Source organism: Somniosus microcephalus, chromosome 20 (genome assembly GCF_052327205.1).
Source record: "Somniosus microcephalus isolate GS21.2 chromosome 20, FLI_Smic_1.0, whole genome shotgun sequence".
Lineage (NCBI taxonomy): Eukaryota > Metazoa > Chordata > Chondrichthyes > Squaliformes > Somniosidae > Somniosus > Somniosus microcephalus.
This window is the reverse complement of record NC_141006.1, coordinates 59,699,547-59,722,767: the sequence shown is the minus strand read 5'-3', so window position 1 is coordinate 59,722,767 and position 23,221 is coordinate 59,699,547. Positions and strand designations below refer to the sequence as shown.

At 49.1% G+C, this 23,221-nt stretch overlaps 1 protein-coding gene across 4 annotated transcripts in view; it reads right to left on the bottom strand.

The window, feature by feature from the left end:
• The window catches only part of LOC147103322 (arf-GAP with SH3 domain, ANK repeat and PH domain-containing protein 2-like), a 100,124-nt gene that overhangs the window by 5,902 nt on the left and 71,001 nt on the right, over window positions 1–23,221 (bottom strand). For 3 of the 4 annotated variants that reach the window (XM_085962806.1, XM_085962805.1, XM_085962807.1), the window contains exons 16-26: window positions 22,988–23,082; window positions 18,200–18,380; window positions 17,469–17,554; window positions 16,191–16,306; window positions 14,130–14,197; window positions 13,915–14,022; window positions 11,256–11,511; window positions 8,472–8,576; window positions 5,351–5,585; window positions 2,727–2,788; window positions 648–736 (exon numbers count right to left, since the gene is read on the bottom strand). In XM_085962806.1, the coding sequence (XP_085818932.1) occupies window positions 648–736; window positions 2,727–2,788; window positions 5,351–5,585; window positions 8,472–8,576; window positions 11,256–11,511; window positions 13,915–14,022; window positions 14,130–14,197; window positions 16,191–16,306; window positions 17,469–17,554; window positions 18,200–18,380; window positions 22,988–23,082 (1,401 nt within the window). The remainder of the gene's footprint in view (window positions 1–647; window positions 737–2,726; window positions 2,789–5,350; window positions 5,586–8,471; window positions 8,577–11,255; window positions 11,512–13,914; window positions 14,023–14,129; window positions 14,198–16,190; window positions 16,307–17,468; window positions 17,555–18,199; window positions 18,381–22,987; window positions 23,083–23,221) is intronic. The other variant, XR_015072940.1, reaches the window with a different exon arrangement.

The following is a 23,221-nucleotide window of genomic DNA, read 5'->3' as shown; positions in this document are numbered from 1 at the left end:
GGGGGAGGGGGGGGGCGGTCGGATCCCCGTGTCGGGGAGAGGGAGGGTCGGATCCCCGTGTCAGGGGAGAGGGGGGGGGTCGGATCCCCGTGTCGGGGGAGGGTCGAATCCCCGTGTCGGGGGGAGAGGGTCGGATCCCCGTGTCGGGGGAGAGGGGGGGTCGGATCCCCATGTCGGGGGAGAGGGGGGTCGGATCCCCGTGTCGGGGGAGAGGGGGGGTCGGATCCCGTGTCGGGGGAGAGGGAGAGTCGGATCCCCGTGTTGGGGGAGAGGGAGGGTCGGATCCCCGTGTCGGGGGAGAGGGAGAGTCGGATCCCCGTGTTGGGGGAGAGGGGGGGTCGGATCCCCGTGTCGGGGGAGAGGGGGGTCGGATCCTGTGTCGGGGGAGAGGAGGGTCGGATCCCCGTGTCGGGGAGAGAGGGTCAGATCCCCGTGTGCTGGGATTTGCTGTGGGAATTAGTTGCTTGAAAACAATAAAAAGAGTAATATTGAAGGGTTTGGGGGATGAGGAGGACTGTAGACCAAGTAGCTCATACAGAGAAAACCTCCAGCACAGACTCGATGAAACTAATAGCCTTGGTCTTTGCTAGCTCGTGCAAGAAGCACTGCAGTCACAATTGTACAGGAGGAGGTCTCCGTCAACTCACCCCAACAGATTTCCTCGGCAGTGGTACAGGGATTGGTTTGGAGCTCACTGGGACAATGTAGACATCTTCTCGACCTCTTGAACTCGAGTCTGTTGGCGAGAGGTTTTTTTTTTGAAGATGGGGAACAAGACATGAATCACGTTTATTTTCATATGATAGAATCACACAGCACAGAAGGAGGCCATTTGGCCCATCGTGCCTATGCTGGCTTTTCGAGAGAGAGCAATGCAATTAGTCCCACTCCTCCCCTTGCAGCCCCGGAAAACCGTACTGCACCTGGTATTCCCAGCAAGTCTCCCATCCAAGTACTAACCAGACCCAACTCTGCTTAGCTACCGAGACCAGACGAGATTTGAACAACTAAAAAGGTGCAGCGTTGGTCATGTGGCCTGTAGAACTCTGGGTGGAAGCGTTTTGCTATGCTAAATCGAAGATTAGATTACATTTTAAAAAAGGAATAGCCCAAGGTTTAAAACTTCACAAACCAGCATCGCTTGCTAACTTACAAACTCCACCTTGCAGACTGCCCGACTCATCCAGTCTGGGTCCAACCCAGTTACCTACTTGATACACTGCCTGATACTGATTGTTAAGGGAATGTCTCCAATTGGGATAAATGGTTCATTCTCAGACTGGCAATCAGTAACTAGTGGTGTTCCGCAGGGGTCAGTGCTGGGTCCCCAACTCTTTACAATCTATATTAACGATTTGGAGGAGGGGACCGAGTGTAACATATCAAAGTTTGCAGATGATACTAAGATGGGAGGGAAAGTAGTGAGTGAGGAGGACATAAAAAACCTGCAAGGGGACATAGACAGGCTAAGTAAGTGGGCAGAGATTTGGCAGATGGAATACATACTGGAAAGTGAGAGGTTATGCACTTTGGCAGGAAAAATCGTAGAGCAAGTTATTATCTTAATGGCAAGAAACTGGAAAGTACTGAAGTACAAAGGGATCTGGGGGCCCTGGTGCACGAAACTCAAAAGGTTAGTATGCAGGTGCAGCAAGTGATCAAGAAGGCCAATGGAATGTTGGCTTTCATTGCTAGGGGGATAGAATATAAAAATAGGGAGGTATTGCTTCAGTTGTACAAGGTATTGGTGAGACCGCACCTGGAATACTACGTACAGTTTTGGTGTCCATACTTAAGAAAGACACACTTGCTCTCGAGTCAGTACAAAGAAGGTTCACTCGGTTAATCCCGGGGATGAGGGGATGGACATATGAGGAGAGGTTGAGTAGATTGGGACTCTACTCATTGGAGTTCAGAAGAATGAGAGGCGATCTTATTGAAACATATAAGATTGTGAAGGGGTTGGATCAGGTGGATGCGGGGAGGATGTTCCCGATGATGGGTGAAACTAGAACTAGGGGGCATAGTCTTAGAATAAGGGGCTGCTCTTTCAAAACTGAGATGAGGAGGAACTACTTCACTCAGAGGGTGGTAGGTCCATGGAATATGCTGCCCCAAAAGCTGTAGAAGCTACATCATTACATAAATTTAAAACAGAAATAGACAGTTTCCTAGAAGTAAAGGGAATTAAGGGTTACGGGGAGCGGGCAGGAATTTGGACATGAGTCTAGGTTCGGATCGGTCATGGCCCTGTGGGTAGCGGAGCGGGCCCAGGGGCCATGTAGCCTGATCCTGCTCCTATTTCGTGTGTCTAATTCTGTTAGATTCAGGAGATGGTTCTGTGATAGTAGATGGCGGTTAGGATCAGATCAGCCATGATCTTATTGAATGGCGGAGCAGGCTCGAGGGGCCGATTGGCCTACTCCTGCTCCTATTTCTTATGTTCTTATGTTCTTAATTGTTATCACAGGAGTGTAACCCTAAACTGCAGTTTGTTTTAAGTTCTGTCTTCTGAAAAACTGCTGGAAAGAGTCAGGGAGGAACAAAATGGAAGCATCTCAATATATGGGTTAAATGGGCTAGTGTCACAGCTTGGTTGAGGGTGGATGATGTCAGGTGGGTGCCACGTGGAGTTGGCAGTATATAAAGAACTGCCTTAAGGGGGGAGGGCAGCACAGGAACAAAGGACAGACAGTTTCAACACTTATAACCACGGTGTGACATACCTCTAGGTTTCTTTATCGCCTCGTCTCCACTCGGTTTTCTGGTGAATGTTGTACGATTGGGGCTGCAAAAGAATTTGTTTTTTTATTTAGTGATTTTTCTAAGAGATCCTAGCACAGACTGTATTTCACAAGCCTGTAACTCGCATCGAGTCCCGTGCACCCATCACCCCGGTGCTCGCTGACCTACATTGGCTCCCAATCCGGCAACACCTCAATTTAAAAATTCTCGTCCTTGCGTTCAATGGCCTCGCCCCTCTCTATCTCTGTAACCTCCTCCAGCCCTACAACCAATGTTCCCTTTAAGCTGCGCTGCTTGCCGGCTTTTCAACGTGAAATTTTTGAATGGGCCGCGCACCCAAAAAATAAATAAGAGGGAACATTGCCTACAACCCTTCGCGATCTCTGTGCTCCTCCAATTCTGGCCTCTTGTGTATCCCCGATTTTAATCACTCCACCATTGGCAGCCATGCCTTCAGCTACCTAGGCCCTAAGCTCTGAAATTCCCTCCCTAATCCTCTCCACCTCTCTCTCTCCTCTTTCAAGCTGCTCCTTAAGAACCAACCTCTGACTAAGCTTTTGGTCATCTGTCCTAATATCTCATGCGACTCGGTGTCAAACTTTGTCTGAACGCTCCTGTGAAGCACCTTGGGGCAGATTTACAACGTTAAAGACGCTATATAAATGAAAGTTGTGTGTATATGGGCACAAGAGGTCTGGCAGGATTTCTGTATTCTGGTGACTTGCCGGACTCCTGCTAATCCAGGCAGAGCCTCCTGTTCGAGCGGAAGACCATTGCTGCGTCTTGTTTACATCCCACAAAATGAGCTTTCCAGAGAATTTAGGATTATCGGGAACCGTAGCATAGTGGTTATGTTACTGGACTAGTAATCCAGTAGGCCTGGACATAAGTTCAAATCCCACCACAGGCAGCTGGGGAACTTAAATTCAGTTAATTAAATAAATCTGGAATAAAAAAAAGCTAGCATCAGTAATCGGATCGTCATAAAATCCCATCTGGTTCACTAATGTCTTTTAGGGAAGGCAATCTGCCGCCCTTACCTGGTCTGGCCTGTATGTGACTGCATATGTGGGGAAAGAGTTAAACTGACATCGCTGGCAGTTTCACTGAATAGTGTAAGGAAGACAGGGACTAACATGAAAGACCACATCCATAAAGATGCAGTCAAAGATAGCTGACCATTGGAGAGATATAAAACAATTAAATGGAGACAGCATGTCCAGCATTTCAACTGCCCGCAAGAACTTTATTACCTAGGTTACATCCCAAGGTATATTTTAATCAGCATTCAGCAGTTTGAGTGATTGATTGAGGAGGCAGCTTATACATGTTAATATTAAGATTCGTAACCAATCTGTGAAGGTGTATGTGGGCCAAGATCCAGTCAGGTGGCAGGAATGAATTGTGCATGAGGTGGCCATGTGTATTGTAATGTATAAAAATGTAGTGTTTGCTGTAACAATTTGGAAAGGTCTGGCTAAGACAGAGCAGACGGTTTCCCCACCGGTGCAATAAAGACAACTTGACTATCGATCTAAAACCTTGTGTCGAGTGCTGGTTTAAAATACTCCACAACAGTGACTCCAGACCCACAGCAATGTGGTTGACTCTTAACTGCCCTCTGAAATGGCCGAGCAAGTCAGTCACTCAGTCAGTCAGTTGTACCAATTTGCTAAAAAGAACAGCAGTTCACCACCACCTTCTCAAGGGCAATTAGGGATGGGCAATAAATGTTGGCCTTGCCAGTGACGCCCACATCCCGTGAATGAATAAATTAGACCCAAATTCTCAGGCTGGCACTGCCTCCCACCAACTCGCCCTTTCTCGGGCCTCCCGGTCAAGTACTGCGCGACGCTGTGACAGTGCCCCCTGGTGGTGTTAACAAGAATGCAACGATCTCTCAGAAAGCAGCGTCCAGGGCGCGACTCGGAAAACAAATCGCCCACCAAAACCGCATATTGAGAAATCCAGCCCGCGATTTCCCGACGTCCATTCCCAGCGGCCCAGAGAGCGGGAACGCGGTCCTTGCGGCTTATAGCAGGTGCTAACGCGATTTGCACATTGGGTGGATTTATACTTCAAAAAGTGTTCTGTTTAATGCTCGTTAATCTTCACCCCTAATCGCCAACTACACCCGGACCAACGGATGGAGGGGGGGACTCCTGACGCGCACTTCCGTAGCGAGATCAGTTGACCTCGCCTCCGTCTCTTCCGCTGAATTCCTCGCATGGCTCCATAAGCCAAAACGGTGATCCGTAACTGCAACTCAACGAGGTGCAAACTACTCGCTGGACACCCGGTTGCCGCCTCAAAACAGCCGGCGGCTTAAAGCGCTAAAATTGGCGACTTTGAAATCAACCACAACCGTGACGGCAAAAATAGTTAGCGGCATTTTGTCCGATGTGGGCGGTTTAAGCTGCTTCAAAAAAAAAAAAAAATCAGCCCCGTACTCCACAGGGAAAAGCAGTGTGCGAACTAAACCCAACCAAAACCCACCATTCTGTGAATCAGACGCACGGATAAGATTCTGCCGCCAGACCGGAGGAGGTGAAACTTGCTTGGCAAAGGGGCAACGGGTGACGTCGGTCAAGGGGGAGTCTCCTACCTCACTGGCGGTGGCGGCTCCTGCGGTGGCCCTGGGTGGGCAGGAGGGAGCTGCTGCTCTGCGTTCTGATGGGATGCTTCACTCAATGAGCCTTGCCTCCTGCAGTCCGGCAGTTCGGGAGGTGCCTGGGCGCCCCAGTGATGGGACAGTCTGTTCTGAGAGCTTGGCCTGCTCTGGGAGCTGGAGACCTCTGTAGCCCCACCGATGGAGTGCCTCCAAGGCAGATCGGGGCGGCCTGGGCCAAAAGAAAAAAAATCTTGGCGTTGGCCTCCTTCGCTGTTCAATGTGCCGGTCTAAGGAATCTTACAGCATGTTTCAGTTGCTTATCACATCTTTTACTTGTGATGTAAGAAAACTACTAGGCACTTGGTCTAAGCGTTAAACAAAGCTTTAAATCAACTGTTTTACAACATGGAGGTCTAGTTGTGTCCTTCACTAGTTCCTATTAAGAATGTCCTGCGCAAGCTGGGCCCGTGCCCGAGTATTTATACTCTCCCTGGACAGCGCCACCCGTAGGCCACTCAGTATTATTTCATAAGTCTTTCTTTCATGAATGACTGATTCGTGTCAACTTGCATGTTTAATCTCATTGAAACATATAAAATTCTCACAGGCCTCGACAGGGTAGATGCAGGGAGGATGTTTCTCCTGACTGGGAGTCTAGAACCGGGGTCACAGTCTCAGAATAAGGGGTCGGCCATTTAGGACTGAGGTGAGGAGAAATTTCTTCACTCAGAGGGTAGTGAATCTTTGGAATTCTCTAACCCAGTGGGCTGTGGAGGCTCAGTCAATGAGTGCATTCAAGACTGAGATCGATAGATTGTTGGATACTAAGGGAATCAAGGGATATGGGGATAGGGCGGGAAAGTGAAATCGAGGTAGAAGATCAGCCATGATCTTCTTGAATGGCGGAGCAGGCTCGAACGGCCTACTCCTGCTCCTATTTATGTTCATAGGGGCAGGAGTAGGCCATTCAGCCCCTCAAGCCTGTTCCACCAATTAGATCATTGCTGATCTATATCTTAACCCCATTTATCAGTCTTTGTTCCGTACCCCTTACCCAACAAAAATCTATCAATCGAAAGTCTTGAAAGCTCCAACTGATCCCCAGCTGCCACTGTCTTCTTTTAGGGGAGAAAGTTCCAGATTTCCATTACCCTTTGTGTGAATAAGTGTTTCCTGATTTCACTCCTTTGGCTTTGGATTAGCTACTTATCTCCTTTGATGCCCTCACCCAACAAAAATCATTGATCTCAGTCTTGAAATTGTCAAAACCCAAGAATTATTAGGAGCAGGACTGTGTCAATAAGTCCCAATGAGTCCATCTGTTTCTAGAAGCTAAATCCACCCATTCTGCCTCTTCACCGGCATCTCCGAACCTCTCCAAAAACACATCCAATCCTGCATTCACACCCCACAACCACCAAACTTGAAGCAGAGGTCGAGTGCGAAGGCCCAAACGAACACCGAAGTGAAGCTGAGGGGGACTTCCTCCACTGGGCAGACTCACTCCGCGTCCTTCCAGGATGAGGTCAGGCCCCGACTCCACATTCAAGCTACGAGAACGGAGGCCTTGCGAAGTTAAACCACCTTCACACCCACCCTACATTTGTAGTGTGAATGGACCCGAATTGTCTTTTGACCCCCGCCACCCCCCCCGCCGCCTTTTGGTAAGTTGAAGCAGTTCTGTCTGTTTGGACTCCCCGTGCCTTCGAGTTCACCCCACGTACACTGTGGGCCAAGTTCCATAGGGTCAGTGGGGGGAAACAATGGAAAAAGCTCAGTTGTTCAAAGGTGGCACGGTTTGAACTTCCTGGCCATCGACTGAACAACAATATCAAAACTGGGCTGCTGCCCCATGAGCTGCTTCCGGGTGTCCATTAAAATTGCGACTCACTTCAGCTGGAGGGTCTCCTCCCAAGGGCTGTCCTTGCAAAACACCCAGCAACCAGCTTTGGCATCCAGCCTGGGAGTGGACCCTGCTTAACCACCAGGCTGGGGCTTGGGAATGGGCTCAGTCTAACCTCCGGGCCAGGGCCTGGGAGTGGGCTCGGTTTATCCTCCGGGCTGGGGCCTGGGAGCGAGCTCGGTTTATCCTCCGGGCCGGGGCCTGGGAGCGAGCTCGGTTTATCCTCCGGGCTGGGGCCTGGGAGCGGGCTCGGTCTATCCTCCGGGCCAGGGCCTGGGAGCAGGCCCGGCCTAACCTCCAAGCTGGGGCTTGAGAGCGAGCTTGGTCTAACCTCCGGGCCGGGGCCTGGGAGCGAGCTCGGTTTATCCTCCGGGCTGGGGCCTGGGAGTGGACCCGGCATAACCACCAGGCTGGGGCTTGGGAGCGGGCTCGGTCTAACCTCCGGGCCGGGGCCTGGGAGCGAACTCGGTCTAACCACCAGGCTGGAGCCTGGGAATGGGCTCGGTCTATCCTCCAGGCCGGGGCCTGGGAGCAAACTCGGTCTAACCTCCGGGCTGGGGCCTGGGAATGGGCTCGGTCTAACCTCCGGGCCGGGGCCTGGGAATGGGCTCGGTCTAACCTCTGGGCCGGGGCGCGGGCTCGGTCTATCCTCCGGACCGGGGCCTGGGAGCGGGCTCGGTCTATCCTCCGGACCGGGGCCTGGGAGTGGCCTCGGTTTATCCTCCGGGCCGGGGCCGGAGAGCAGGCCTGGCCTAACCTCCGGGCTGGGGCTTGGCAATGGACTTGGTTTATTCTCTGGGCTGGGGCCTGGGAGCAGGCCTGGCCTAACCTCTGGGCTGGGGCTTGGCAATGGGCTTGGTTTATTCTCTGGGCTGGGGCCTGGGAGCAGGCCTGGCCTAACCTCTGGGCTGGGGCTTGGCAATGGGCTTGGTTTATTCTCTGGGCTGGGGCCTGGGAGTAGGCCTGGCCTAACCTCTGGGCTAGGGCCTGGGAGCAGGCCTGGCCTAACCTCTGGGCTAGGGCCTGGGAGCAGGCCTGGCCTAACCTCTGGGCTGGGGCTTGGGAAGACCAGGGAAAATTAGAAAAACTTCTCTCAAAAAGTACACTTTCTTTTATTTCATCTCAATGCCTGTAATATTCCATCCAGTCCACTGGCAGGTGTCCCCTGGATAAGCCCCAAAGAAAAACCTCTCGAGTGAAAGGACCAATTACCTGGAGCTTTTGCAGGTGTGATCACATGGCCTGGAGACGGTGGGAGTACAGGACCATTCCCGAGGGATGTGGAGCATCGCTTGCCCTGTCCGTCTGTGGAGCCGGCTACAGAGGGAAATTCAACGCAATTCTATGAATCCTGTACATTGAAACATTGTACAGACTAAGCACGAGAAGGTGGGCTTTAAACAGGTCAACAGTTGCTTATTTTTAAAACATTACAACAGGGACGACACTTCAAAAAAGTACTTCATTTGCTACTGGAACGTCCTGAAAGGCGCAATATAAACGTAAGTTCTTTGTTTCTTTAACTGCCAAGTAGAAAGCTTTCTCCGTACTACCGTACAGCAGGAACAGTCCCACACTGACCAAGACCCCAGGCTCCATACCAGGTCTGCGCCGAGTGAAGAGCACTTTGGCTAGGCTGTACTCGAGAACTGCTCGAACTAGGGTTGCCAATCCTCCGGGAATGCCCTAGAGTCTCCAGGAATTAAAAATTCATCTCCACAACACTGTTGCTTTTGTATATTAATTATAAAAATATCGGACATGGGGGGGTGGGGAAAGGGCTGTTTGACTGACAGTCAAGAATCAGCCAATTGGGTAATGAAGAGTCTGTTCGCTTTCCAATTGGCCGTGAGGTGCGAAGGTGCCGTGAGGATGGACATGTCGGGCAACCAATGGCGGGAGTGTGGGGGGTGGGGCGGTTGGAGGCCGAAGGTCATGTGATGACTCCTCCAGGAATACGTCCAACCAGGGTTGGCAACCCTGTCTCTAACACCGCATGGGCCTAGAAGGGCTGGGTGGAGAGACCCTGCACCCAGAGACAGCTACATCCATGTGCACAGAACCTGGAGAGCGTACTATTACAGATGAACATTGATGGAACGGCCATCGGATCCTGTGCGCAAAGGACGCTTTCATGTTGGTTCATGCACATACAACATCACCAGAAGCAGATTAGTTGATTATTCATCTCATTTGCCATCAGTGGGAAAATTGGCAGCAGTGTTCATCGACTCAGAGCACAGGAGGCCATTCAGCCCATCGTGCCCGTGATGGCTCTTTTGAAAGAGCTCTCCAATTAGTCCCAGTCCCTTGCTCTTTACCCATAGCCCTTCAAATGTATCCAATTCCCTTTTGCTAACATAATAACAGTGACCACACTTGAAGTAATTAACTGGTTGCAAAGCACTTGGGACATCCCAAGGATGGGACAGGTGCTATATAAATGCAAGCTCGCTCGCTCTTTTCCTACTGGCATGGGCCAGTTCTCGGTCGCTCCCCGACCCCGGGGCGTCAAATCCCGTTCCTGTTCCAGAAACGAGTCCACTCCAGTTTCAACTCCGCTGGGATTGAATGGTGCAGATCCACTCTTATTGTGGCATGTTGGGAGGGCAGTGTTTGGTGCTAGGATCGGAACACTCACCTATATTGTTACCATCAAGTAAAAGAAAGGAAAAAAAAAAGAAAATGCATTTATATAGCACCTTTCCTGACCTCAGGACGTCCCAAAGCGCTTTACAGCTAATGAAATACTTTTTTGAAGTGTAGTCACTGTTGTAATGTAGGAAACACGGCAGCCAATTTGCGCACAGCAAGGTCCCACAAACGGCAATGAGATAATGACCAAATAATCTGTTTTAGTGATAAATATTGGTCCACGACACTGGGGAGAATGCCCCTGCTCTTCTTTTAAATAGTGCCATGGCATCTTTTACGATTACCTGAAGGGGCAGACGAGGCCTAGGTTTAACATTTCATCTGAAAGACGGCCCCTCCGACAGTGCAGCACCCCCTCAGTACTGCACTGGGAGTGTCAGTCTAGAATTTTGTGCTCAAGTCTCTGGAGTGGGGCTTAAACCCACAACCTTCTGACTCAGAGGCGAGAGTGCTGCCCACTGAGCCACAGCTAATGCCTACCTCACGAGACACACAAAGCACAGCCAGCTGCAGAGCAAAGCTCCCTCTAAATTGTCCCAGCAAGGTACCGTATCCCCAAAGAGGATCAGTGGGACATTTTTCCCCATGTCCCACACTTCAATGAGAGCGATTGCCAATTTAAGCTCACTTCTGAGTAGCTTTGCGATTTGGCCCATGCCCCATACCAGGCTGGGGCTCTTTTCTCTAGTAAAGAGATGGCTGAGGGGAGACCTGATAGAGGTCTTTAAGATTGTGAAAGGGTTCAATAGGGTAGACGTAGAGAAGATGTTTCCACTTGCGGGCGAGATCAGAACTAGGGGCCATAAATATAAGATAGTCACCAAGACACCCAATAGGGAATTCAGGAGAATCTTCTTTACCCAGAGAGTGGTGAGAATGTGGAACTCGCTACCACAGGGAGTAGTTGAGGTGAATAGCACAGATGCATTTAAAGGGCAGCTAGATAAGCACATGAGGGAGAAAGGAATTTAAGGTGAATTTTTGGAATTCTCTACCCCAGAGGGCTATGGATGCTCAGTCGTTGAGTATATTCAAGACCGTGATCGATAGATTCTTGGGCACTAAGGGAATCAAGGGATATGGGGATCCGGCGGGAGTTGAGGTAGAAGATCAGCCAGGCCGAATGGCCTGTTTCTGTGCTGTAAGTACTTTGCAATATCTACTAGACTGAGACTGGCCAAACCCATTTCACATTGGGTCCCTTACAGCCAGGAGGAAGAGGAGCCGGAGCTGGATTCAAACCCAGGTCCATGAGATGAAAAGGTCAGAATTTTCCTAAAGGCCCCGCCTCCCCCCTTTGCCCCAACCCAATATTCCTGACTCTTTCTGTTGAAGACTCACCCCTGGTGAAGGTCTTGACTGGCAGTGGCGGTGGGGTGGTGTCGCTGGGTGGAGAATGAACAGCCGTCTTGGAGGGGAGGACTAACGCCCCGTATGTCTCATTCACAATATTGGAGCTGATGAAACTCCACCTTTCCTTCTTGGGGCCAGAGGGGCTGTGGCTCACAAATGGGGAAGACGTGAAGGAAGCACTTGAAGGACCAGGAGAGAGTTGACCGGGGCCAGTGGATTTGAACGACCTTTGTAAAGGACTGATCTGAGGAGGGGGAAGAAAAAAGATAAAAGCAGCAATTTATAAGTTGCAGTGACTGAGGTGAACACAAACGTCAATGGCAACATAGCCATGGCCCAAGAGCACCAACCAAGACAGACAGACAGACAGACAGACTTGTATTTACACAGCATTGCATCTCAAACTGCTTTGCATATAATGACTACATTTCTGTTCAAAGTGCAGTGACCTTACATTTGCGATAAACTTACTCACAGCAAGATCCCACCAACAGCAAAAGGAACAAGTGAACAGTTTGTGCTGTCGGTTGAGAGGGGCATATTGGCCAGGACATCAGATAGTGTCATTGCATCATTAATGTCCACCTCAACCACGGTAAATGGAATGAGGCAGTCAATGCCTTGGTTTAATGCCTCATCTGAAAGATAGCACCTCTGACAGTGCAGCACTCCCTCAGTGTTGGCCTGGATTATGTGCTAAGGTCCTGGAGTGGAGCTTGAACCCACGACCTTCTGATTCAGTTAAGAGAGATACCACAGAGCCAAGCTGACACTATGCATCTCAATGGCAATTGTTTCCTCCCTTTCTCCCACCCCCATTAGTCCCCAGTGTTTCAGCACTACACTGGGGTTCATACAGACAGTACCAGGTTCAGTTCTGGTCTGTGGGGAGCTCACAGATCTCAGCTTGGATGACTAAGTTAATGTGTGCCTTCAAGATACGAGAGAGGAAGGCCAATCTTCCCATTAAAGTCATTCAGAAAACCCTACAGTTCCCCTCCATCACATCTCCCAACTACATCCCAAGATTTTGCCATACTCCAAACCCCTCATCAATTTTTGTGACAGAAATTTTCTAATTTTAGACAATACTTGAGTTATAATACTGTACAACTAAAGGTGAGAAGAAGGTAAGGAACAGAGAGGAAAAAGCATTGGAGGAACAAGCCACAGTATTCAGTTCATTCATATCTCGACCCATCATCTGTAATTGGATTGTGACAGTAACCTGCCACAAGAGGGCAGCAGCTGCTCATCTGCCCCAAAGCTTATATAGTGTAAAAAAAGGCTGCACGCAAGGAGGTGAGAGAGATTACATTATACCCAAGGGCTGTGCAAGAAAGACAGACTTGAGTTTATATAGCGACTTTCACAAACTCAGGATGTCCCAAAGTGATTTACAACCAATGAAGCACTTTTGAAGTGCAGTAACTGTTGTAGGAAATGCAGCAGCCAATTTGCACACAGCAAGGTCCCACAAGGATACATGACCAGATCATCTGTTTTAGTGATGTTGGTTGAGGGATAAATATTGGTCAGGACACCAGGGAGAACTCTCCTGCTCTTCTTCAAAATAGTGCTGTGGGATTATTTACGTCCACCTGAGAGGGTAGACCGGGCCTTGGTTTAACGCCTCATCCGAAAGGTGGCACCTCCGACACTGAGCGAGCGCTGCACTATGACATTGGGAGTGTCGGCCTGGATTTTGTTCTCAGTTTTGAGTGTCCTACTTTAAGAAGGATGTCAAGGGCATAGAGAGGGTGCAAAAAGAAATGATTCACTGAGGAATGGGAGGCATTAGTTATGAGGAGAGACTAAAGAAACTGGATCACTTTTCACTAGAACAAATTAATTTAAAGAAATATTGTCTTTCTCTTCCGCTTTTGTTTTCTAGAGGTCAATTGTAGCGCCCCCTACAGCTGAGGTCAGAGAACACAGGACAAGGGAAATCAAACTTGGGATCTTCCTTGTCTGCTCCACACGGCCCAGTGCATTGTCCAACTAAGACACAAGGGGGAGCCTTCTCTCTTCTAACCTGTAGCCTGTGATACAACAAAGAGGCCATTCGGCCCACTGTGCCTGGGCCGGCTCTTTGAAAGAGCTCTCCAATTAGTCCCACTCCCCTGCTCGTTCCCCATAACCCTGCAAATGTTTTCCCTCCAAGTATTTTTTCCAATTCACTTTTGAAAGTTACTATTGAATCTGCTTCCACCGCCTTTTCAGACAGTGCATCCCAGATCACAACAACTTGCTGTGTAAATTTGTTTTTCCTCATGTCGCCTCTGGGTCTTTTGCCAATCACCTTAACTCTGTGTCCTCTGGTTACCGACCCTCCTGCCACTGGAAACAGTTTCTCCTTATTTACTCTATCGAAACTCCCTCATGATTTTGAAATGTCCTCTTAACCTTCTCTGTTCTAAGGAGGACAATCCCAGTTCCTCTGATCTCCCCACATAACTGAAATCCCGCGTCCCTGGAACCATTCTGCACCCTCTCCAAGGCCTTGACATCCTTCCTAAAGTGTGGGGCCCAGAATTGGACGCAATACTCCAGCTGGGGCCTAACCAGTGTATCTCGAGACTGAATCCTACAGACTAACTGTTGGGCGAAAGGCAGGGGAAAAAAACACAGCAGCAGGTTACGTTACCTTTTCATCAGAGTCCTCCTCACTGTCGTAAACATAGTCTTGTTGCACAACCCACTCGTACTCCACGTGAACTGGAGGATTGAACTTCCCTGCCAGCGCTTGATCAAGCTGCAATCAAAGTTATGTAACAGTTCAACTTCTGCTTCAAAGCCACAATAATTGGATAAAAATGATTCAAGATGAAAAAAGGGACAATTATTTTTTATAAACTGTACCAGTTCCTCGCAGCGGGAATGGTTTAACTTCTTTGCGATGTCCAAGGCGGTTTCTCCAGCCACGTTCCCTTCAACAAGAAAGGACAAGAGGGGGGTCGGTGTTAATCATGTCTCACAATCCCAGTCCAGGGTCTTGCGGCAAAAGCACCTTCAGAAACGGGGCATCTCACAGCGCGGGGGGGGGGGTGGGAAATGATGATCTGAGCTTGTGATTCCCAACGCATCGAGCTCCAAATATCACTCGTCACCCAGGACAGTCACTAGGCAATTCGTCACGGGAGGAGAGAAATCAATAAAGCCACAGGACCCGGAGAAGTCTAGAGTGCAGGAGGCTGCCCTTTGGCCCCACTGCATTGGTGTTGACACTTTGCTAGAGTTATTCGTCCAAAATTAATCCCACTGCCCCATGCTCGCTCTCTCTCTCTCTAGTCCTGTATCGTGCTCTCCTTCAAGTATTTATCCCATGGGGATGCTGGGGGTCATTTGAAATTTTCAAGACTGAGATTGGTAGTTTTTTGTTGGGTATGGGAGTCCAGGAAAAGGTGGGTAGATGGAGTTGTGGGATAGATCAGCCATGATCTCATAGAATGGTGGAACAGGCTCAAGAAAGAAGAAAGACTTGCACTTACAGGAAACTTTTTTTTATCCGGCACGGACGGGACCGACGTGGTGCCGGTTCATCAAAAATTCCGGATAACCGAAAGCTATAGTAAAAGATACGGAGAGCTGACAGCTCCGTATAAAGCAACAAACCCTGTTGCTTAGCAATAGCTTCAGAACAATGGCCACAAGTTGCAAGCATCCTTGTAGCTTAGCAACAGCTGCAGCCACACCCTTGCACAGCAACAAATGGAGGAAGGCAAGTAATAAAAGTTACCTGAACCTACTCCTGAATTTTGCCGGTTAACCGAGATTTCCGGTTATTTAGGTGCCGGTAAATCGAATGTTTCCTGTATTTAGCACCTTCTACGACCACAGGATGTCGCAAAGCGCTTCACAGCCAATGAAGTACTTTGGGAGTGTAGTCACTGTTGTAATGTAGGAAATGCGGCAGCCAATTTGTGCACAGCAAGCTCCCACAAACAGCTATCTGTTTTGGTGATGTTGATTGAGGGATAAATATTGGCCAGGACACCGGGGAGAACTTCCCTGCTCTTCCTCAAAATAGTGCGGTGGGATCTTTTACATCCACCCGAGAGGGCAGACGGGGCCTCGGCTTAACGTCTCATCCGAAAGACGGCACCTTCGACAGTGCAGCATTCCCTCAGCACTGCACTGGGCGTGTCAGCCTAGAATTTGTGCTCAAGCCTCTGGAGTGGTACTTGAACCCACGACCTTCTGATTCAGAGGCGAGAGTGCTACCCACTGAGCCACAGCTGACACTCAAGGGGCTGAATGGCCTACTCCTGTTCCTCTGCCTCAGTCTACTGCCCTGGAAACAAAAGCTTGCTTCTGTTTAAGTGCTTAATCTCCACCCTGTTTAGCAATGAAGTCCTCTCTTCCCTTACTTGCTTTGTCTGCTTCACGGATACTGCAACCGAATGAATAAACCATCCAGTTATGGTACAATCTTTCCGCCACTCACAAGACATGCACGTATTATTAAGCCAAAGGGTTCAAGGGGCCCTATATTCACTCTGCACCATTAAGGCAGCCCATTGCCCCAATTCAGGTCAACGAGGTGGAAATCACACTGAGATTGTACCTCAATGGCATGAATTCACAGTGAGCCGTGAAGCCTGGAATCATGGAGCGATGGGGTCTAACCCCTTGGAGCCAAGACTCCAGAGACGACAACAAAAACTTGCATTTATATAGCGCCTTTAACGTAGTAAAACGTCCCAAGGCGCTTCACAGGAATGATCATCAAACAAAATTGGACACCGAGCCACACAAGGGAATATTAGGACCAGTGACCAAAAGCTTGGTCAAAGAGGTAGGCTTTAAGGAGCGTCTTAAGGAGGAGGAGGGGGAAATCTCTGGGTAAAGATTGAAGCCACGCCTCATGTTGCTGGAATGCTGGTTAAACAGCCACCTCTCTGTGTCGGGTTCCTATCTTACCGATCTGCGTACCAGCTTTTCCCTTCAGCAACAGTTTCAGGCTCTCGGTTTTGTTGTACAGGCTGCAGTAATGGAGGGCCGTGTTCCCCTCCGTAGTCTTCACATCCAGGCCACCCCTGCGGGAACATTCCAAACCAGTTTAAACACACGTAGGGCCGAGGCACGCCAGCAATCAGCCAATCTCCAGGCTGCTTTTAATACACTGTAGAATCCAATACAGCCAGCAGGCTATCCAGCTCATATTATGGGATGGATTTAGGGTCGCCAACTCTGGTTGGACGTAGTCCTGGAGGTTTCATCACATGACCTCCTGCCGCCAACCGCCCCGCCTCTACACTCCCGCCATTGGTCACCCGACATGTCCATCCTCTCAGTGTCCCGCCTTTCCACGGCCAATCGGAAAGCGAATAGACTCTTCGTTACCCAATTGGATGATTCTTGACTCTCAGTCAAACCACCTTTTATCCCCATAATTAATAAACAAAAAAGTGTTTGAAGAAAACGAAAAAATATATTTTTTAATGTCCCTATGACGTTTCTCCAGGGTTTTGCTGGCAGCAGTGTCCGGGAGATTAGTCTTCAATTCCTGGAGACTCCAGGGCAATCCTGGAGGGTTGGCAACTCTATGGAGGCTACCCAGTTTGTATTATGGGATTGATCCCATAATTCCGAAGCAACAAGCAACTCGGTCCGACCTCAAAGTCCTCCCCCAACACCAAGGCTTCTTCGGCAGCACCTCCCAAACCCGTGACCTCCGCCGCCTAGAAGGACAAAAGCAGCAGGTGCACAGAAACACCACCACCTCCAGGATCCCCTCCCAAGTCACACACCATCCCGGCTTGGACATATACCGGCCATTCCTTCATCGATGCTGGGTCGTACAGACCAGGGAAGTGCCGAGTTAGCGGCTTTCAAATTAGGGCAGCGGTGGGAACATTCCAGTCAGCTTGGGCGAGTGTAGAATTCACCACTCACAGCGATAAAGTGGGAGTATCGAGCAGGGTGAGGACAGGGCACTGGGGTCACCGAGACCGTGTAGGGTCACTGGCATTAGGTAAACCCAAGTAACAATGTGTGTGAACAACGGGGCTCAGCCCCAGGGACAGTCAGACAGACATCAGTAGAAGAGCTCAGAGTTGATGCTTTTGACTCAGATCAAAGACCAACAAATAAGAGGGGGGGGAAAAAAATCAAACACTCTGCCCCTCCCAGACATGGAACCCACATTAAAATCTGGGAAATGGCGCCCACCCAGTCCAGACCAGAAACAACACCCACCCATTCTGGATCAGAAAGTCAACCAAAGCCAGCGAGGTCCTGTCTGCCAACCGCACAGCAAGGTGCAATGGTGTTTCCCCGAGGTCCTAAAAAGCAGAAGAGGAGAACTGCGTTACACTCCACGAGGGCTTTCATTCTAAAAGCAGTAACTCTAGCAGCACAGAAACTACCGTGGGCATTGACACAACAAACATAATGCTGTTCACGCAGATTCATTGGATCTCTCATTTCAAAGTATTTGTGTCTCTCTTTTACATCGAGAAACCCAGGTGAAGGGGCAGGAGCCAGAGTGCAGCACACCGGTGAGGTGGAGCACAGTGAGGTGGAGCACAGTGAGAGAGAAGGCGAGGCGTGTCGAGATGTAACTGGATTTATAGGCCTGTAAATTGTAGGAGGGAGGGAGAGAAGGTTGATGGACAGCAGCAGCTCCAGACTTCAGAGCACCTTGACAAAAGGAGCTAGAATTGGAGATGGTGCAATGTGCTCTGAATGAACTGAGACAGACAGACCGACCAACTGCGAGACAGACAGACCGCGAGACAGACAGACAGACCGTGAGACAGACAGACAGACAGACTGCGAGACAGACAGACAGACGAGACAGACAGACAACATATTAAAAAAATATGATTGAAGCTGCGAACTATTGTCCATCAGATGAACATCCCACTCTTCGAGAGGTGAAGCAGGAGACAGGGCAGTAAAACGACGGAGGCCAAGACAAGAGTCACCTGTCCATCCGGCTGGGTGAGCGGTGCGGTGAAATCCGCGCCCTCGGCGTACATCTGCAGCAGAGCCAGGAGGTCCTTGCTCCGGATGGCCTCGAACAGTTTCAATCCACCTTCGCAAACGCCTTTCTTTGTATACTTATGCTCCACGTATTTCGCTGTAATATATTCTTTGCGGGCGTTCCTATCGGATGTAGAAGTAAACATTAAGCGGAGCTTTGCACTGCGGTCTCGAGATCGTAGCCTGGCGGTCCCAATCACTATGGGGGAAAACAGAGCAACTGGAGCCAGTTCAATACTGCACCCACCGCCAGTCACAGACTGGTGTCCACCAGCACTTCACAAAGTGCGTTACAGTTTAAAATACATTTTCCAGACACAATCCTAGAGGAATTAATATAAGATACAGTCACTAATAAATCCAATAGGGAATTCAGGAGAAACTTTTTTACCCAGAGAGTGGTTAGAATGTGGAACTCGCTACCACATGGTGTAGTTGAGGCGAATACCATCGATGCATTTAAGGGGAAGCTAGATAAGCACATGAGGGAGAAAGGAATAGAAGGATATGATAATAGGGGGGAGGTGAAGTAGAGTTGGAGGAGGCTCGTGTGGAGCACAAACACTGGCACAGACCAGTTGGGCCGAATGGCCTGCTCGTGTGTTGTAAATACTTTGTAATCCATAGTTGGAAGGTAGAATTACTATTGGAGGAGGATGGGATTCAATGTGGTCAGCTGGACTTCGGGAGACTCCATGAAGAAACTCAAAAGGAGCAAGAGGTTTATGTCACAACTCATCAGAGATTGTGTGATTTTAAAAATTCACCCTGAGAGGATCGAGGGGGCAAGAGGTTTATTTATTTATTTTAAACCCTCCCTCTCCCCCACTACTGATTACTGGGGTAGTGCTCAAAGTTCGTGAGCACAGGGAACATTCCAGAATGGATCTCGAGTCACAACAATCAGGAGGGAGGAGGTTAGATGGAGCACCAAGTTCCACCAGCAGGGAGGTTTATTGAGACCTCTCAGACCAGGAAAATCCCGGGTTCGATCCCCAGTCTGTGTCCCTCGGTCAGTGTGGGTTGGGGGAAAAAGATAAAGCAGCAACAGGCTCTCGCTCCAGATAACAACCATGCTGGAAAATGCGAGGATCAGGCGGAGTGGTGAGGTGCCCACGGTCGAATGGCCTTCCAACGCATGATACACACGAAGAGTGCCCACTTGGGCAAGGTACCGGGGTAGGGGCGGCTGCTGCCCAGGAAACTGTTCCACCCAACCCCCCGGCACAAATTATCCTCTGCAGGAGAAATGTGCATTAAATCCAACCTTCGCACACACAGTCAGTGTACAGAAAAATCGCTTAATCTCCTGTTACGCCAAGAACTCTCAGGAATTCGACTAACACTTTCTTAAAATTCCAAAGGCTATTTTCTCCAGTCAAGTACCATAATATTTACACAAAACACTCACACACTGGCCGGTAGAAACATCTCCACTCTTCCAGAGACTTAAAAAAAGAGAAAAAAAAACACACAGCAGGGAGATATGAAATATGCACCTACTATATGCACAGTCATCAGAAAAGGACTTTGGAAAAGTGTTTATAAATACACAGGATTGGTGTTGACATCCATTGCATCAACACTTGCAGCTCTCATTGGAAAGCACATTCATCAACATCGGGAGAGGACAGGATTGGGCTTGGCGGTGATGCATCCTGTTGTCGAATAGCCCACTGCCCCTCACTGTCGAAGTTTCGCGCATGAAGAACGGCTGAGGTACCAGAGTGCATCCACGGGACTGCAGCACAGCACAGCACGACTCCATGACTTCAGAAGAGAAACGGACAATAATGGTCGCTATTTATTGTACAGCACTGTCTAGTGGTGGGAGTAGTTACTGCATGACAAACTGAATGGTACGATTTTAAAAGGGGGTGCAAGAAGACAGAGACTTGGGGGTGTTTGTGTACAAATCTTTGAAGGTGGCAGGACTGGTTAACAAAGCATATGGCATCCTGGGCTTTGTAAATAGAGGCACAGAGTACAAAAGCCAGGAAGTTATGTTAAATCTAAATAAAATACTAGTTTGGCCCCAGCTGGAGTATTGTGTCCAATTCTGGGCACCACACTTTAGGAAGGATGTGAAGGCCTTTGGAGAGGGTACAGAAGAGATTCACTAGAATGGTTCCAGGGACGAGGGATTGCAGTTACGTGGATAGACTGGAGAACCTGGGGTTGTTCTCCTTAGAGCAGAGAAGGCCAAGAGGAGATTTGATAAAGGTGTTTAAAATCATGAAGGGTTTAGACAGAGGAAATAAAGAGAAGCTGTTTCCAATGGCTGAAGGGTCGCTAACCAGAGGGCACAGGTTTAAGGTGATTGGCAAAAGATCCGGAGGCGACATGAAGAAAAACTTTTTTACGCAACAAGGTTAGGATTTGGAGTGCACTGCCTGATAGGGCGGTGGATACAGATTCAGTAGTAGCCTTCAAAAAGGGAATTGGATAAATACTTAAAGGAGAAAAATTGCAGGGATATGGGGAAAGAGCGGGGGAGTGGGACTAACTGGATTGCTCTTCGAAAGAGCCGGCACAGGCTCGATGGGCTGAACGGCCTCCTTCTGTGCTGTACTATTCTATGATGGCTCCCTCAATAAACAGCAGGTGTTTGAACTTGGGTAGATTTAGTTCCATAACAGACATACATATAAACACCCCCACAGGCATCACTTGTCAAGTGAGTTTACAGATAGGCTGAGGTTCTGGCATGAACTAGTCCGAAAATGCCACTGAGGAGTCTTATTTAAGATTTGGAACAACTGGAAATGCCAGAAATCCAATATAGAAAAACAAACATTTCTGGACACGCACAACAGGTCAGTCAGTATCTGAAAGGGGAAATTGTAAGGTAAAGGAGCTGTTTTATGGGACTGAACTAAACTAAAAAGTAGATAACCTGGTCATTATCACATTGCTGTTTGTGGGAGCTTGCTGTGCGCAAATTGGCTGCCGCATTACCTACATTACAACACTTCAAAAGTACTTAATTGGCTGTAAAGCGCTTTGGGAAGTCCTGAGGTTGTGAAAGGCGTTATATAAATGCAGAAGAAAGGAGATTCTTTGGTGTGGGTGCAGCGCATATTCACCAGAATGATACCAGGGCTAAAAGGATTAAATTATGAGGACAGGCTGCACAGACTTGGCTTGTATTCCCTTGAGTTTAGAAGGTCGAGGGGTGATCTAATCGAGGTGTTTAAAATTATAAAAGGATTTGACAGGGCAGAAGAAGTGTGAAGTAATGCACACAGAAGTGTGAGGTAATGCATTTGGGGAGGGCTAACAAGGCAAGGGAATACACAATAAATGGTAGGACACTGAGAAGTGTAGAGGAACAGAGGGACCTTGGAGTGCATGTCCACAGATCCCTGAAGGTAGCAGGACAGGTAGATAAGGTGGTTAAGCAGGCATACGGGATACTTGCCTTTATTAGCCGAGGCATAGAATACAAGAGCAGGGAGGTTATGAACTGTATAAAACACTAGTTAGGCCACAGCTAGAATACTGCGTGTAGTTCTGGTCACCACATTGCAGGAAAGATGTGATTGCACTAGAGGGTACAGAGGAGATTTACAAGGATGTTGCCAGGACTGGAGTATTGTAGCTATGAGGAAAGATTGGATACGCTGGGTTTGTTTTCTTTGGAACCAAGGAGGCTGAGGGGAGACTTGATTGAAGTGTATATAATTATGAGGGGCCTAGATAGAGTGGATAGGAAGGACCTATGTCCCCCTAGCAGGGAGGTCAATAACCAGGGGGCAGAGATTTAAAGTAATTGGTAGAAGGATTAGAGGGGAATTGAGGAGAAATTTTTCCCCCCAGAGGGTGGTGGGGGTCTGGAACTCACTGCCTGAAAGGGTGGTAGTGACAGAAACCCTCATCACATTTAAAAAGTACATGGATATGCACTTGAAGTGCCGTAACCTGCGGGGCTATGGAACAAGAGCTGGAAAGTGGGATTAGGGTGGATAGCTCTTTCGACCGGCACGGACACGATGGGCCGAATGGCCTCCTTCTGTGCTGTGCTGTGATTCTATGGTAGCAGGAATGGTGGAGGAATTAAGAACTAGGGGGCATAATATTAAAATTAGAGCCATTCGGGAAGCACTTTTTCCACCCGAAGGTTAGTAGAAATCTGGAACGCTCTCCCCCCAAAGGCTGAAGATGCTGGGGGACCATTGGAGCTTCCAAGACCGAGATCGATAGATAGATTTGTTGGGCAAGCGCATCAAGGGATACGGAGCAAAGGCGGGTAGATGGAGTTGGGGTGCAGATCAGACATTATCTGACTGAATGGTGGAGCAGGCCTGAGGGGCTGAATGGCCTCCTCCTATCCCCATGTTCCCCGGGGAGCCCACGTCAGACAATTCAAATTCTGTATTTTTCCACCGAATTTTATTAAAACAAATTTACAATATTTACACAGGAAAAATACGCAAAGGCACTTTACAGTTTGGGTTGGGCCTCAAAAGCAGAAAGCCTGTACTTCATGTGACATTAATCAGGATGCAGAAAAACTCTAAACATGCTTTTGTTTGCTTGCCAGATGTTTTACCCTGGTGGCACGCATACTTTAATTCCATGACGAATGCACATCGAGCGACATGCGGAACTGGCTTAGAGCCCTTGCACGTCCATTCCTCGCTCTTTGCGCTTACAGTATTTGCCGGTTCAGATATTATTTACAAACCCCGACTCCCGTTTCACAGCACCAGCCCGAGTGCGGTACTTACATGTCACTGGTTGGACCGGGTTTCACACCGCACTGAGCTGGCAGGCTCGCCTCGAAAATCTCATTCAACCTCGTGTTTCCAATATTATCAGCAAGCTGCGTGAAGCAAGCGGCACCGGGTTAATGACACACGGTGAATGCACAGCAAGTTAGTAGTTAAATAGATTAGTGTCCTCATGGTTACCTGGGCGCAAAACCAACCCAAGCCCCTACACACCCCGTGCCATACCCTGAA